Genomic DNA, 13,659 nt, shown 5'->3' on the forward strand with positions numbered 1-13,659 from the left:
TAGTTTCTCCTCTTCAGGCCCCATGCTAGTTCCTCCATTTGTTCAGTGTCTATGGCCGCAACACACCCAAAGGACTCGTACACGATGGTCCTTGACTTTTGGAGTTAGGCCAATTAATGCATGTGACTCCTTGGGGAATTAGGATTACCTGCAAATGCTCCAATTCCCCAAGTGATGTTCATCTCTAACATGGAGAGCCTTCTAAACTTCAGGTCTGTTATGTAGAAAACATTTGCATAATTGTCGAGGCATGGATCGTAACCTCCCATGATTCTTGGCCTCTAATAATACAAGTCCATCACCACCATCACTATATTAAAATATTCAAGATGTTAAGGGAACATGATCATGCTATCGATATTTAAAAAAAATTGAACTCTACTTGGAGAACCATTCTATAAGTGATGCAGGACAACGACTTAACTTATTGACCCTGTCTTTAGCCTAGATAAGTCACCAGAATGTAACTTAAGAACAACAGCCCTATTGCTCTACATTTTTGGTGGTTTTACATTTTTAATACAATGATAAGAATTTGTTGATCCTATGATTAGCCTAGATAAGTCACCAAAGTAATGCAATTTAAACATACTTCTCAGCATTCGGTAAGTTCACTGTACTCCCGACATTTTCTGATTGAATGATGATCTTCTGACGCCCCCTCTGACATACGTCCCCATCACAAAACCATAGTTCATTTGCCTCCGGATAAGCAACACCATAAATCTTTTTCTTGTGTATCTTGAGGCAAATGATCTAGGGTTCTGTGATGGGAGCGTAAGGGGGCGTATGTCAGAGAGGGGGGGGGGGGGGTGGCGTCGAAATAAAATACACAATAGAAATTAGAGTGATCGAGAAGTTATCAAAATAAAATACACAATGGCTCATGCAATGATGCAATCAATTTCGGCTCTAAAAAATATCTTCATAATACTGATTCTACTATTCGACGAAACTCCGAATTACAACTTCCAAATGAGCTTGGTCTTATTTTGTTTTTCGATTGCAATCTTTCTTATACGTACTCGTTTGTAATTCCTATTTTATTTAATGAAGAGCGGGGTACCCCAAACCTCAAGTTTAACAATAAAATGAAATTACATACACACACTTGACTGCATGATCAAATTAGTTCAGTCACAAATTCCTCAATGTTTTTATCTGAACTTCCACCTTCATCTAGAGCCTCTTTCGCCAATTCTTTGAATGTACATGCATTCCTCCTAAACTGTTTCCCTTTCTCTTCTTCCATGACTTCTCGAATACATGTCTCGATCTCTTTTCTTCTCGAAATCCCATGTTCATCAACCTTAGCTCTAAGTCCTACCCTCCATACATCATTGACGTACTTTGCATTCGTTGGTTGGTCTGACCATTGAGGTAATACCACCATTGGTATGCCTAAGCTCAATGCCTCGAGTGTAGAGTTCCACCCGCCATGTGTCACGAAGCATCCCAACGCTTGGTGGGACAACACCTCCAACTGGGGGCACCATGTCACTATCAACCCCTTCTCCGATGTCTCCTCAGAAAATTTGCTTGGGAGTTTTTCCTTCTCTAATTCCCTCACTACCCACAAGAAATGGTAGTTGCTTCCCCGCAGGCCCAATGCTAGTTCCTCCATTTGTTCAGAGTCTAGGACCGCAATGCTCCCAAAAGACACATACACAACCGTCTCTAACTCTTTGGAGTTTAGCCAATTAATGCAGATGTCTCGGCTTGACTCAAAGAGATTTAGTCCATAATCTTTGTCAGTTACAACCCGTTTGTCTACGTACATTGATGGAATCGTTGGCCCAATTGTACTAATTCGGCATAGCTTTGCCATCCAATTCAATACCTATTAGAATTTTTTGCACCACAATGTGTTAAATATGATACAAATGCAAACCAAATTAAACATAAAAAGTCTCATCATTAACAAATCCATATCTTAAAAACTTAGGAGGTTGGGTAAGCAAATCTCATTCATTTATCTGAATCAAGTCAAATCTTACAAGGATGATACCATCTTGTTAATTTAAGTTCTAAGTCTTAATCAACGTTTGTTGTTAACAAGTAAGATGTTAAGCTGTTAACACAGTAAGTTGTCATGTGTCTACCGAGAAAAAGTTATAAGTTCAAGTGACTCGTCGTCGTGTTACATTTTTTATGTTGATTTAACAGCTTAGCACCTTATTTGTTAACAGAAAAACATCAATCTTTAAAACTTTGCCTAGACCGAGTTGGCAAGTAAGTCATCTCGATCTTAGTGGTGACCGATAACACCCCCATTTGTTGAGAGTCCGAACTCTGCCTAGACCGAGATGGAAAGTGCAAGATGTATCGATCTTGGTGGTCCCCCTTCACCCCAAAGATAATATACATCCGTCCTTTTCCAATAATGGAATAGATGAAATAAATCAAAAAATGGATTTTGGTTCAAGAATGAAATCTTATTTGAACTGTCCATATCCGATTCATCTTTCAGTATATGATTCACCATTTTGTGAAATCTTAATATTTATATAGATGATAGTGTGGTGATGGTGAGGTAAACTATAACCAAAGTTTTAAAACTCAATAATTGGCCTCTACCCCAATGACTAAAGAGTTGGGGATCTTAATATTTAGAGTCGTGATGAATGCTCGCAATCTAGGTACGCGGTTGGGTACGTGGCTGACATGCCAAGGGCACAGAACCATAGATAGTTTTCATTTGGTGAATTATTCTAATATTTAATAGGGTGAATTACCATTTTGTGAGTTGAAAATGAGTTGTTTACGATCCCAGCTCACTGATCCTTTTAATTACCAAAACGTGAATGTTAGAATAGTCCCATATCGCCTAGGTACTATTGGAGGTGCAATGTATAAAGAATGGGCAACCCTCTCCTTACAAGCCGGTTTTGTGAGGATGAGTTAGGCCCATGGGCTTTAACATGGTATCAGAGTGGGTGACCTCAGGGATGGGATGGGTAGGGTTAGTATCTCCAGCCCTGTGTAGAGGGGGAGAGCTGAGTGTTTCCAACCTTGGTGCTGAGGGGGAGTGTTGGAATAGTCTCATATTGCCTAGGTACAATTGGGAAGTGCAATGTATAAAGCGGGGGCAACCCTCTCCTTACAAGCCGGTTTTGTGAGGATGAGTTAGGCACATGGGCTTTAACAGTGAACAACCACGTTTTTGTTAAAAAAAAATTCAGAACCGAATGACTATTTCGCAGGTTTAAAGTGACAATTTTGCTGGTTTAAAATGAAATTGTCACTTTAAATCTGCAACTAGTCACTTTAAAAACCTCCGAATTTGTAATTTATTTATTTATTTATTTTTGAAACATGCTATCCCTGTTGGTAGAGGACCAAGATCTACTCCATCAAGTAGTCCATAGGACAGGCCCAACCCAGGTTTCCCAGCCATACCCGATAGGACTAATCCATGGCCACATGCACCGACTCACACAACACATGTGGCATTTTAATCAAGAAATGGTCCTCAGTTTCGATCTCACAACCTAGAGGAGCAAACTTTAGTTGTTCGTTATCGTTCACGTTTTGGTAATTAAAATGAACAGTGAACCGGAATCGTAAATTCATCAAAAGTTGATCACTTTTTCGTAAATATCTCTAATTAATAAATGATATAGATGATGATGTAACAAATTAATTATATCTAAATATACAACACTCACCTCAGGCTCCAGCTTATCAAACGTGTTAAAAAGGACCCAATCTGCCTTGTCTAAGTTCTCAAACTGGTTCGTTAAAAGGTTCAACAATGGTGGGTAAGCTCCAAGTCCAAGCACAGTGACAAAAGAAGGCAAGTCAGGAATTTCAAGTGGTGGCAGTCCTGGAATCGAAATTACGGGATCTTCAACAGGAATCTTAAGAAGACCTTGTTCAACATGATAGTATATAGAGCTAACAGCACAAGATTGAGTGAAGAATGATGCTGCAAGCAAACCCTTTCGTTTTGCTACATCAAGAGCCCAAGGCAAAAAAGGGTCGTAAACCACACAACTCACTGGGTCACTTGAGTTCTGTTGTTTCTCAATGAGCTCGGCCAAGGTTCGTGAGCCGACAATCTTCAAACTATCGAGGTAATCCTCGATTCTACCATCTTTCGCAAACCCATCTTCATCGAAGCCGTCCGAGATCGTATCGACACCTATTGAATCAGTTTCGGCTTGCATGGATTTAGCTGCATAGTGGGTGATGGCTAGTGTAACTTTGATTCCTTTGGAAACTAAGCGCTTAGAGAATTGGAGGATTGGGTTTATGTGACCTTGAATAGGATAGGGAAGAACTAGGACATGTGCTTTGTTGGATCTCTCCATTCCCTCTTCAATCCACACAAAAAAATTCTTCAATTCCTCCTATATTTATAAAGAGTTATTAAATATAATATATTAAAAAAGTGAGTAATAGTTATGTATTTAAGGAGTTAATAGGGAGTGGATCCTGTGGAGCTCCTTTTTTATTTATTTATTTATTTTCTTGTAGTTCCCTTCACAGCACAAAAATCTGGGTTTTTTAAAATCACTATTAAATCATGGAATTTTTAAAAATCACAATTAATCATAATTTATGGATGATTTTTTGAAAAAATCATAAATTAATTTTATTTTTAATATTTTATTAACTGTTATTTTATTATTTAATATGTAAAATACATATACTTTTTATACTTAAAAAATGTTACTTTTGTTTTTAAATTTATTTGATGTTTTCTTGACTTTATCGATCTTTTGTGTAATTTTTTCAAAGCTTTTACTTTTCGAATTATTCTCGAAACCCTGACTTTATCACTATAGTTCCTGTAGCGTTTTTAATTGATTGAGAGAGTGCCATGTCTACTAGATTACAAAATCCCTTCATTTAAATTCGGAAGTTCAATGATAAATTTTGAAGCAGGACATGACCATGGCCTCACTAATTTGACATATTCTTGATCTGATAATCGATTTGATTTTTAAAACATCATTGTTGTTTGGTAGACGTGGATGGCCACTTTTGGACAAATAAACCTCAGTCACCACTTAGTGTCGCTGGTCTAGATTAGATTAATAAAATGACAATTTTGTAATCTTCATCCATGTGATATGAAATGACCTTTCAAAAAATGTAATATGAAATGTTATTTTTTTTAGTGCCATATCAAGACAATGATGTGAAGCTAATTTCTATTAAAATTGTTGACAACTATACGTATAGGAATTAGGTATGAGACAAGACTTTATTAAATGTCACCTACAAAATTATTACCTACCCCAGAAATTATTTTCGTACAATTTTGGTGAATATTTCAAGGAAAAGCATCTATGATTTTTTCCATTCACGTTCACGTCAAGCTATGCCATATGAGACCCATTCTTGTGGTTACTCCAGCACACGACTCTTTAAAATATCTTCCTAGGTTCTCAAACTGATGACATGTCCTATGGACAGTATTCAATGATAGATTAACAAAAAATGGTCTAAATGTAATCTTTGTCTCTCTTTTTTTTTTGGGTGAAGGGGGTATATAAGGAAATTATATTAAAATAAAAAGAAGGTACAAATTGAAAGTCATCTAAGGTTGATAAATGCTGGGATCATGAGCACTTACAAACTAATCAGAAGGACATAAATGGAATGAGTGTGAAAATAAGAAAAACCAAGAGGTTTCCTTAGTAAATGTGCTTCACTACTACAAGGAGAATTTGAATAACTATTCGATCAAGATCCAAATCCCTAGTTTCTTATTCCTTATTGATTGAGTAGTAGGGTAGTATGGTAGTAGGGGCAGATTCGAGAACCTTTTTCTTCACCATCAATGGCAGTTTCCCCATAACTGTAGTAGAGATATTTTTTTGGCCATTGTTATGGCTCAATTTGTGATCAACCAATGCTTGATAAGAAAGAAAACTCATTGCCAGTGTTGCACTTACATTATTTTCTTTGACTTTGTATACGATTGCTCGTAATCCATGGCAGTCATGTTGAGATTTTTGTTGTTAGAATTGAGATGAAGTTAGTTGCAATCAAATAGGAAGATTGAAGCTATTCCAAGGCTGAAGAACTTGGATTTTGTTGATTACATTGTCATCAGAACCATTCATCATGTTTCAAATGGCACTCACATTTTTTTTGTTCAACTGTTTTTTTTTATTTTTTTATTTTAAAGATGACATATATTTCTGTTCTTCACTCACTGAAGACTAAAGTCAAAGGGGCATATTATCAGTTTGAAAGGACCAGGGATCTGTAATATTCATCAAAACATGGAGGGTATGCCAAAATTGTGAACCTTAATAATTTCATAGAAATAGTTAGAGAGTGAGTTATTTTTAACAATGAAAAGAGAATGGCTTCTGGCATGTGTCACATAATTGATTAGACATATCCTATTAAATATTATAATGAGATTTTTAGACATACCACCTACATTTTGGGTGAATATTTAAGATATATTCCTACATTCTCAAATTGATGATAACATGTCCCCTCGACAAATAAATTAAGAAATTTTATAATCTAACTACCCTGACCTCACAAGTTCAAGAATTGTAGATCTATGCATTTCGGGATAAACGATTGTACTTCCCCATAAAAAAGTGTATTTCGAGGGAATTGTGTATCCTGAGGAGAGTAGATCTACGATTCTCGAACTTGTCACGTTAGGTGATTGAGCATGCCATGTGGGGTAGTCAGATTATCACGACTCATAAATTAATGAAAAATGGTCTAGTTGTCCTCATCATCAACATGCATGTAACTAAGAATCCTTGATATTTCTTCTCAAAATCAATCATTAAACCTTTTGATTATATCTTCAAATCTCAAGAATAATATAGGTCGAAGAAGTAAAAGATAAATAAATTTTGGATAGAAAATTTTAGGATTTAAATTTGTGGTTGAAAACGATGGAATAAAGATATGATTTAATAGATTGAAAGAAATTACAAGAGAAGTTAAAGGGTATGAAAATGTTGGATTTAAAAAAGAAAATAAAAAATCAAAGGAACTTTTTTACTAGAGATTAAAAATAAGGGAATTCAGGTCATTTGAAATTAATCTATAAGAGAAGACCAAGGTCAAGGGGTATATATCATCAGCTTGAAAACACAAACACAGGGGTGTCTCAAATGTTAACCAGGCCCTACCTAAAGGGGTGTGTCTAAATTCCCCATTATAACCAACTTTGTTTTCTGTGAGCTTTACCAAAATATATTTGGTAAAACGTTCCAACTGTTTTCGTTTGATAATGAAGTTTAAAGACAAAGCCAAACTAAATCGTCATCCATGACGATTGACGACACATACTATTCAATGACAGGTGCACGTGCTTCAACTTTTCCTAAAATGACAAGTATTTTGGTGGCTAGAAATTTTTTTTTTTTTTTATTTTTATGTTTGGGCTTTAAAGACAAAACCCCACTGGTCATCTAAACGACACTAATTTGTTTCAAGCTTTGAGCTTCTGAATATATATGGGTGACGTTCCTACGACCCATGTTGCGACTCACATTACGACATTATTTTTGTCTTATATGGGGAAAAAGGTTTGGAATGGGCTGATTTTTTGTGAGGATAATCTTTGTGATGAGGGGATCATCCTTAAAAAAAATCATCCCATTCCAAAACTTCTAACCCCATCAAAATTGATTTACAAAAATTGGACGGTCTAAAATTTTTGAACTTGTAAACATGGTGCTAGAAGTTTCATAATGAGCTGATTTTTGGCAAGGATGATCTCCTCACCATAGAGATCATCCTCACAAAAAATCAGCCCATTCCAAATATTTTTACCCGTATAAGATAAATATGATGTTGCAATGTGAGTCGTAATAAGGGTCGTAGGAACTCGACCCATAAATATATATATATGTATATATCAATTTTTCTCATTATCTTCCCGGTTTTCTTCATTTTTTTCTAAAGTTTTTGTTACCATTTTTAAACCTGTACTCTGACTTAGTGACTATCATATTATTTGATGTCCACATTCATTCATCAAATAAATAAATTTCGGTTTGTCATGATCTGTGGGACTGGACATGGCCTTCGAATCCTTTATTTTTGGACCATAGCCGAGGCTTGCACCTTGTTGGCTTTCACCCTTTCCCAATGAAACTTCGAATCTTTTGAAGATTGCGCAATTGAAAATCTGTCACGTAAATACAAAAAGCAACACATGACTCAAAATTATCCTTGCAATTATTTGTTATTTTTTGAGTCAACACAATGCTTATATAAACCTTTACTAAGAAGGGTTTGGTTCAAATCTATGGGATCGTAGTGTTCCAACCGACCCATATGGGTCGGCTCTTAATGTATTGATATAGATAGTTCTAAACTCAAATATTTTTATTCGAAAATTGTAAAATTTCTCATAATTTTGAATTATACATCCCAAATATTGTTTTCTCAAAATTTATATATAAAAAATGTTTAATCTCGAGAAAATTATCTTGCCAATCCAAATTATGTGTGTCAATGGCTACCCATTTAATCGGAATTAGAATAAAAAACCCTGACTTTGGTTATCCTTTAATCGAAAATAATTAGAATCCAGTCTAAAATGTAATCGATCAAATCAATAGGAATCAAAATTGTTAGGTTGTATCTAATGGGTACCTAGGGGGTATTCGAAATCAATTCCTTTGGATATTTCTTTTTATATTGTAGATGATTTAACATTTTCTTTAATTTTGTATACATGATACATAAAGCTCTTCAATTCTCCTTATAAACTATGCATTGGAGGTTAATGCTCTTCATTACTTTTAAAGAATAAATTTCAATCTTTGAAAAAAAAAATCATTAACTTATCTCTAGAACAAATTATAACAAGATTGATAATTTTGTAGATAATTTATTAATTTTTTGAAAGGAAAAATGTTTTGTAATGATTTAACATTTATTTTTTTACTAATGAATTTTTGAGAACACAAATCGATGGGTACATGTGTTTCTTGGTGGTTCTAATTTCGTTTATATTTATTTTAAAATTGAAATCAAAATTGAGAAAAATCATAATTAAAAAAAGTATAATAATTCTACTTTTAAATATATATGGTAGGAATCAAATCAGAGCCAACCCATTGACAAGAATGGATCATGTGTAGTACTTGTAAGTGTACAAGGCTGAAACCTTAAACTAATATTTATAATAATCAAGATCCTCCATGTCAAATCATCGAGATAATGTAAACAAATCTGCGGAAACATACCTGGATCCATAGCAACCAATCACTGTTTAGAGTCGAGCAGTTGGACTTCCAAACCAACACGTTCTTTCTTTTGTTGGTCGCCTTCTTTTCTTTTTCTAATTTTTCTCTCTATATCTCTCTGTTGATGGGAAGTCAGAAAGAATTGAATCTGGAACGTGTGATTTGGGGACCATAACTGCCATAAATAGATAACTGAATCCCTGTTATCTTTTTGGTATTTCCATTTTAGCCCATCATAAAGATGGAAAATACCCTTAAGTCTCTACACATTAAGGCCCACACCCTATCAAATACATTAAAACCCAAAACCTTAGTAGACCACTTTTTAAATGGGCTTAAATATATATAACAGTCCACAATACATTATCATTCACACATAAGCCCAATGTTGGATTAAGGTTCCAACAATCTCCCACTTGGGCTATATGTGTAACTTTATAATTATGCATTGTATAAAATAAATAACCGTATGAGCTCAACTTTGCTGTTATTACCGAAATGTATCTATATTCAATCCGGTCCATTAATCATACCAACATAGGATCAAAGCAGCCTTCGTTACATTTGTCGTAACTCGACTCATCAATGGTCACGTATGCCGATATAACTAAATGACAAGGATCATGATGTGGATGTGTAGCATGGAAATTTCATGCAATGTGATCTTAACATACCTATTTCCAACTGGTCCAACCTTAAACCATAGTGAGATCAAACATTACCAAAATCAAAGTGTAAATAAAACCAAAATTTTATTTCTGCAGAAAATAACCTTAAAGTATCCATAAACTGAAATAACTGAAAATATGTCTATATATCATAGAAACATATAAATTACAAACTCCCACTAAAATTCCATATCCTCAAATGACATGACACCCATACGAGCAGTGTGCTCATGAAACACGTTGGGTGGCAATCCCTTAGTAAGCGGATCTGCAACCATGGAGTTTGTACCAATGTGTTCTATAGACACCTGTCCACTTTGAACTCTTTCCTTGACAACTAGGAACTTGATGTCTATATGTTTTGACTTCGTCGAGCTCCTGTTGTTAGTGGAATACAACACTGCTGACTTATTGTCACAAAATAACTTGAGTGGTCTTTTTATATCATTCACTATGCGTAGTCCCGTGACAAAATTCCGCAGCCATATTCCGTGATTTGACGCCTCATAACATGCTATGAACTCTGCTGCCATGGTAGAAGGGGCTATAAGAGATTGTTTAACACTCTTTCATGAGATAGCACCTCCAGCTAGCAGGTAAACATAGCCTGACGTAGATTTTAAACTATCTTGGCATCCAGCAAAATCAGAGTCAGCATACCCAACGATCTCAAACTGATCCGACCTCCGATATGTGAGCATGTAGTCTTTTGTTCTCTGTAAATACAACAAGACCCGTTTGACTGCCTTCTAATGGTCTATTCTTGAATTACTTAAATATCTGCCCAACATCCCAACAACGTACGTAATATCCGGACGTGTACAAACCTGAGCATACATTAGACTCCCTACTGCTGATGCATAAGGAATCTTTTGCATTTCTTTTTGCTCAAAATCATTCTTGGGGCACTGACTGAGATTAAACTTATCTCCCTTAGCCACAAGGGTGTTACCTGGTTTGCAATTTTGCATGCCATATCTCTTGAGAACCTTTTCAATATAATTCTTTTGTGATAATCCAAGAATACTCCGAGAGCGATCCCGATGTATCTGTATACCTAATACAAAAGAGGCTTCACCAAGATCTTTCATCTCAAAATTCTTAACTAGAAATTTCTTGGTTTCGTGAAATAAGCCTATATCGTTGCTGGCAAGCAAAATGTCATCAACATACAAAACCAGAAAAATGTACTTGCTCCCACAAAACTTATGGTATATGCAATCATCAACTAAATTCATCTCAAAACCGAATGAGATAATCACTTGATGAAACTTGAAATACCATTGTCGAGATGCTTGCTTGAGCCCATAGATGGATTTATTAAGTTTGCAAACCATATTATTAGGGTCTTCCAACACAAAATTCTCTGGTTGCATCATATATATCGTTTCATCAATGTCACCATTGAGAAACGCTGTCTTTACATCCATCTGATGTAACTCAAAATCGAAATATGCCACCAATGCCATTATAATCCTGAAAGAGTCTTTTGAAGAAACTGGAGAGAAAGTCTCTTTATAATCAATGCCTTCTTTTTGTGTAAAGCCTTTTGCGACAAGACGGGCCTTGTACCTCTCCACATTACCTTTCGAATCCCTCTTGGTCTTAAATATCCATTTACAACCAATAGGTTTCGTATCTTTTGGTAATGGAACAAGATCCCACACGTCATTGTCTTTCATAGATTTAATCTCCTCATTCATGGCATCAATTCATTTCTGAGAGTTAGAACTTTCCATAGCTTGATGGAAGTTGATCGGATCATCTTCTATCACTCCAATATCATTCTCTTGTTCTTGAAAAAATACAATGTAATCATCTGGCACTGCACTTCTCCTTTCTCTAATGGATCTCCTTAGTGGCATAGGTTCTTGAGGTGGTAGAGTTTATTCTTTTGGATCTTCTGGAACAATTCCTTGAATGGAAGGTTCTTCTACATTGTCTTGATTTATTGTGTCATGTACAAAGTCAGGAATGAGATCCTGATCAATGCCAATGGCACATGTGGAAATATCAACATATTCCTCTTCAAAGACAAAATCCCTATCTTTATCTCCTTCTGCAAACTCAACATCCTCAAAGAATCGGGCATTTCCTGATTCAAAAATCGACTTAGTCGTGGGATCATAAAACTTATAGCCCCTAGATCTTTCAGAGTATCCAATAAAATAGCAACTTACCGTCCTTGAGTCCAGTTTCTTTTCATTAGGCCTATAAGGTCTTGCCTCAGCTGGACATCCCCAAATGTGCAAGTGTTTTAAGCTAGGCTTCTTGCTTGTCCAAAGTTCATAAGGGGTTTTGGTAATCGCTTTAGTTGGAACCATGTTCAGGATATATGCTGCAGTCTTAAGTGCTTCTCCCCAGAGTGATGTTGGTAAGGTAGAATGACAAATCATACTCCTTACCATGTCCTTAAGCGTCCTGTTTCGTCTTTCAGCAACACCATTCATAGTGGGCGATCCCGGCATAGTGTACTGTGGGACGATACCGCATTCATCTAGGAACTTAGCAAACGGTCCTGGATGTTGTTCACCTGAACCGTCAAATCTACTATAGTACTCACCACCACGATCAGATATGACGTTTTTGATCCTTTTGCTGAGTTGGTTCTCAACTTCAGCCTTATAAGTTTTGAACACATCCAATGACTGTGACTTTTCATTAATGAGATATATATATAGCCATATCTTGAAAAATCGTCTATAAATGTCATAAAATATTGTTGACCATTCCAAGTAACCGTAGGGAATGGCCCACAAATATCTGTATGTATAAGTTTTAAGACTTCCAAAGTCCTATTGGCTACAAATCTTCTTTTATTGGTTTGTTTCCCCTTTATACAGTTAATACAAATATCAAAATTTGTAAAATCTAAAGGGTCTAGAATTTCATCTAACACAAGTTTTTATATTCTCCGTCTAGAGATATAACCTAATCTCTTGTGCCATAATGCGGTCGAATTCTCACTGGTTAATTTTCTCTTTATACCTCGTGTATTTAATTGCAGAGATTCATTAAATGAAGCAATTGTATCAATTAAATAAAGATTATCATAACCTGATAAAGAACCGGAACCTACCAATTTTGAATCATAAAACAAACTAAATTTTCCATTCCCAAATGAACAAGAATAACCAGATTTGTCCAAAGTAGAAATAGAAATTAAATTCCGTCTAAAAGACGGTACAATAAATGTTTCATTAAGATTCAAATAAAATCCAGTTTTTAACAATAATCGAAAGTTTCCTATTGCTTCAACTTTAACCGTCTTGCCATCACCCACATATATGTATCGTTCACTATCATTTGGTTTTCGACAACTCAGGCAACCCTGCATAGACACACTGATGTGAGTTGTTGCACCAGAATCTATCCACCACGTGTGTCTAGGTACCGAAGTTAAATTAACCTCAGAACAAACCAAATTAAGAAGCATACCTTTCTTAGCACGCCATGCGTGATAGTTGGTGCAATGCTTCTTCTTATGCCCTTCAGCACCACAGAAGAAACAACCAGTACCTATCGGTTAATCCTGTTTCTTTTGTTGTTTCTTTTGAGGTGTTGTATTTGCAGCTTTCTTACCCTTTTTCCTTTTCTTTCCCTTGTCCTTGTCCTTAGAGGTTGAGGCCAGGTGAGCACTCACTGTCTTATCTTGTTTCAGCCTTTCCTCTTCCTGAACACAGTGTGAGATGAGCTCATTCAGAGACCAACTCTCTTTCTGACAGTTGTAACTCACCTTAAACTGGCTAAACTGTGCTGGAAGGGATATCAGAACTAGATGCACCAGCAAGTCCTCAGAG

The 13,659-nt window shown here is 35.8% G+C and overlaps 1 protein-coding gene across 1 annotated transcript; it reads right to left on the bottom strand.

The window, feature by feature from the left end:
* Window positions 1-920: 920 nt before the first annotated feature.
* On the bottom strand, window positions 921-4,362 carry LOC147382131 (UDP-glycosyltransferase 74F2-like). Its single transcript, XM_086428165.1, has 2 exons — window positions 3,669-4,362; window positions 921-1,840 (listed from the first exon to the last, which is right to left on the bottom strand). The coding sequence occupies exons 1-2, from the start codon at window positions 4,311-4,313 to the stop codon at window positions 1,124-1,126; spliced, it is 1,362 nt and encodes a 453-aa protein (XP_086284291.1). The 5' UTR covers window positions 4,314-4,362; the 3' UTR covers window positions 921-1,123.
* Between the last annotated feature and the right edge of the window lie 9,297 nt (window positions 4,363-13,659).

The sequence above is a fragment of the Akebia trifoliata genome, chromosome 16, assembly GCF_017979445.1.
Source record: "Akebia trifoliata isolate Shusen 1 chromosome 16, ASM1797944v1, whole genome shotgun sequence".
Taxonomy (NCBI): Eukaryota; Viridiplantae; Streptophyta; class Magnoliopsida; order Ranunculales; family Lardizabalaceae; genus Akebia; species Akebia trifoliata.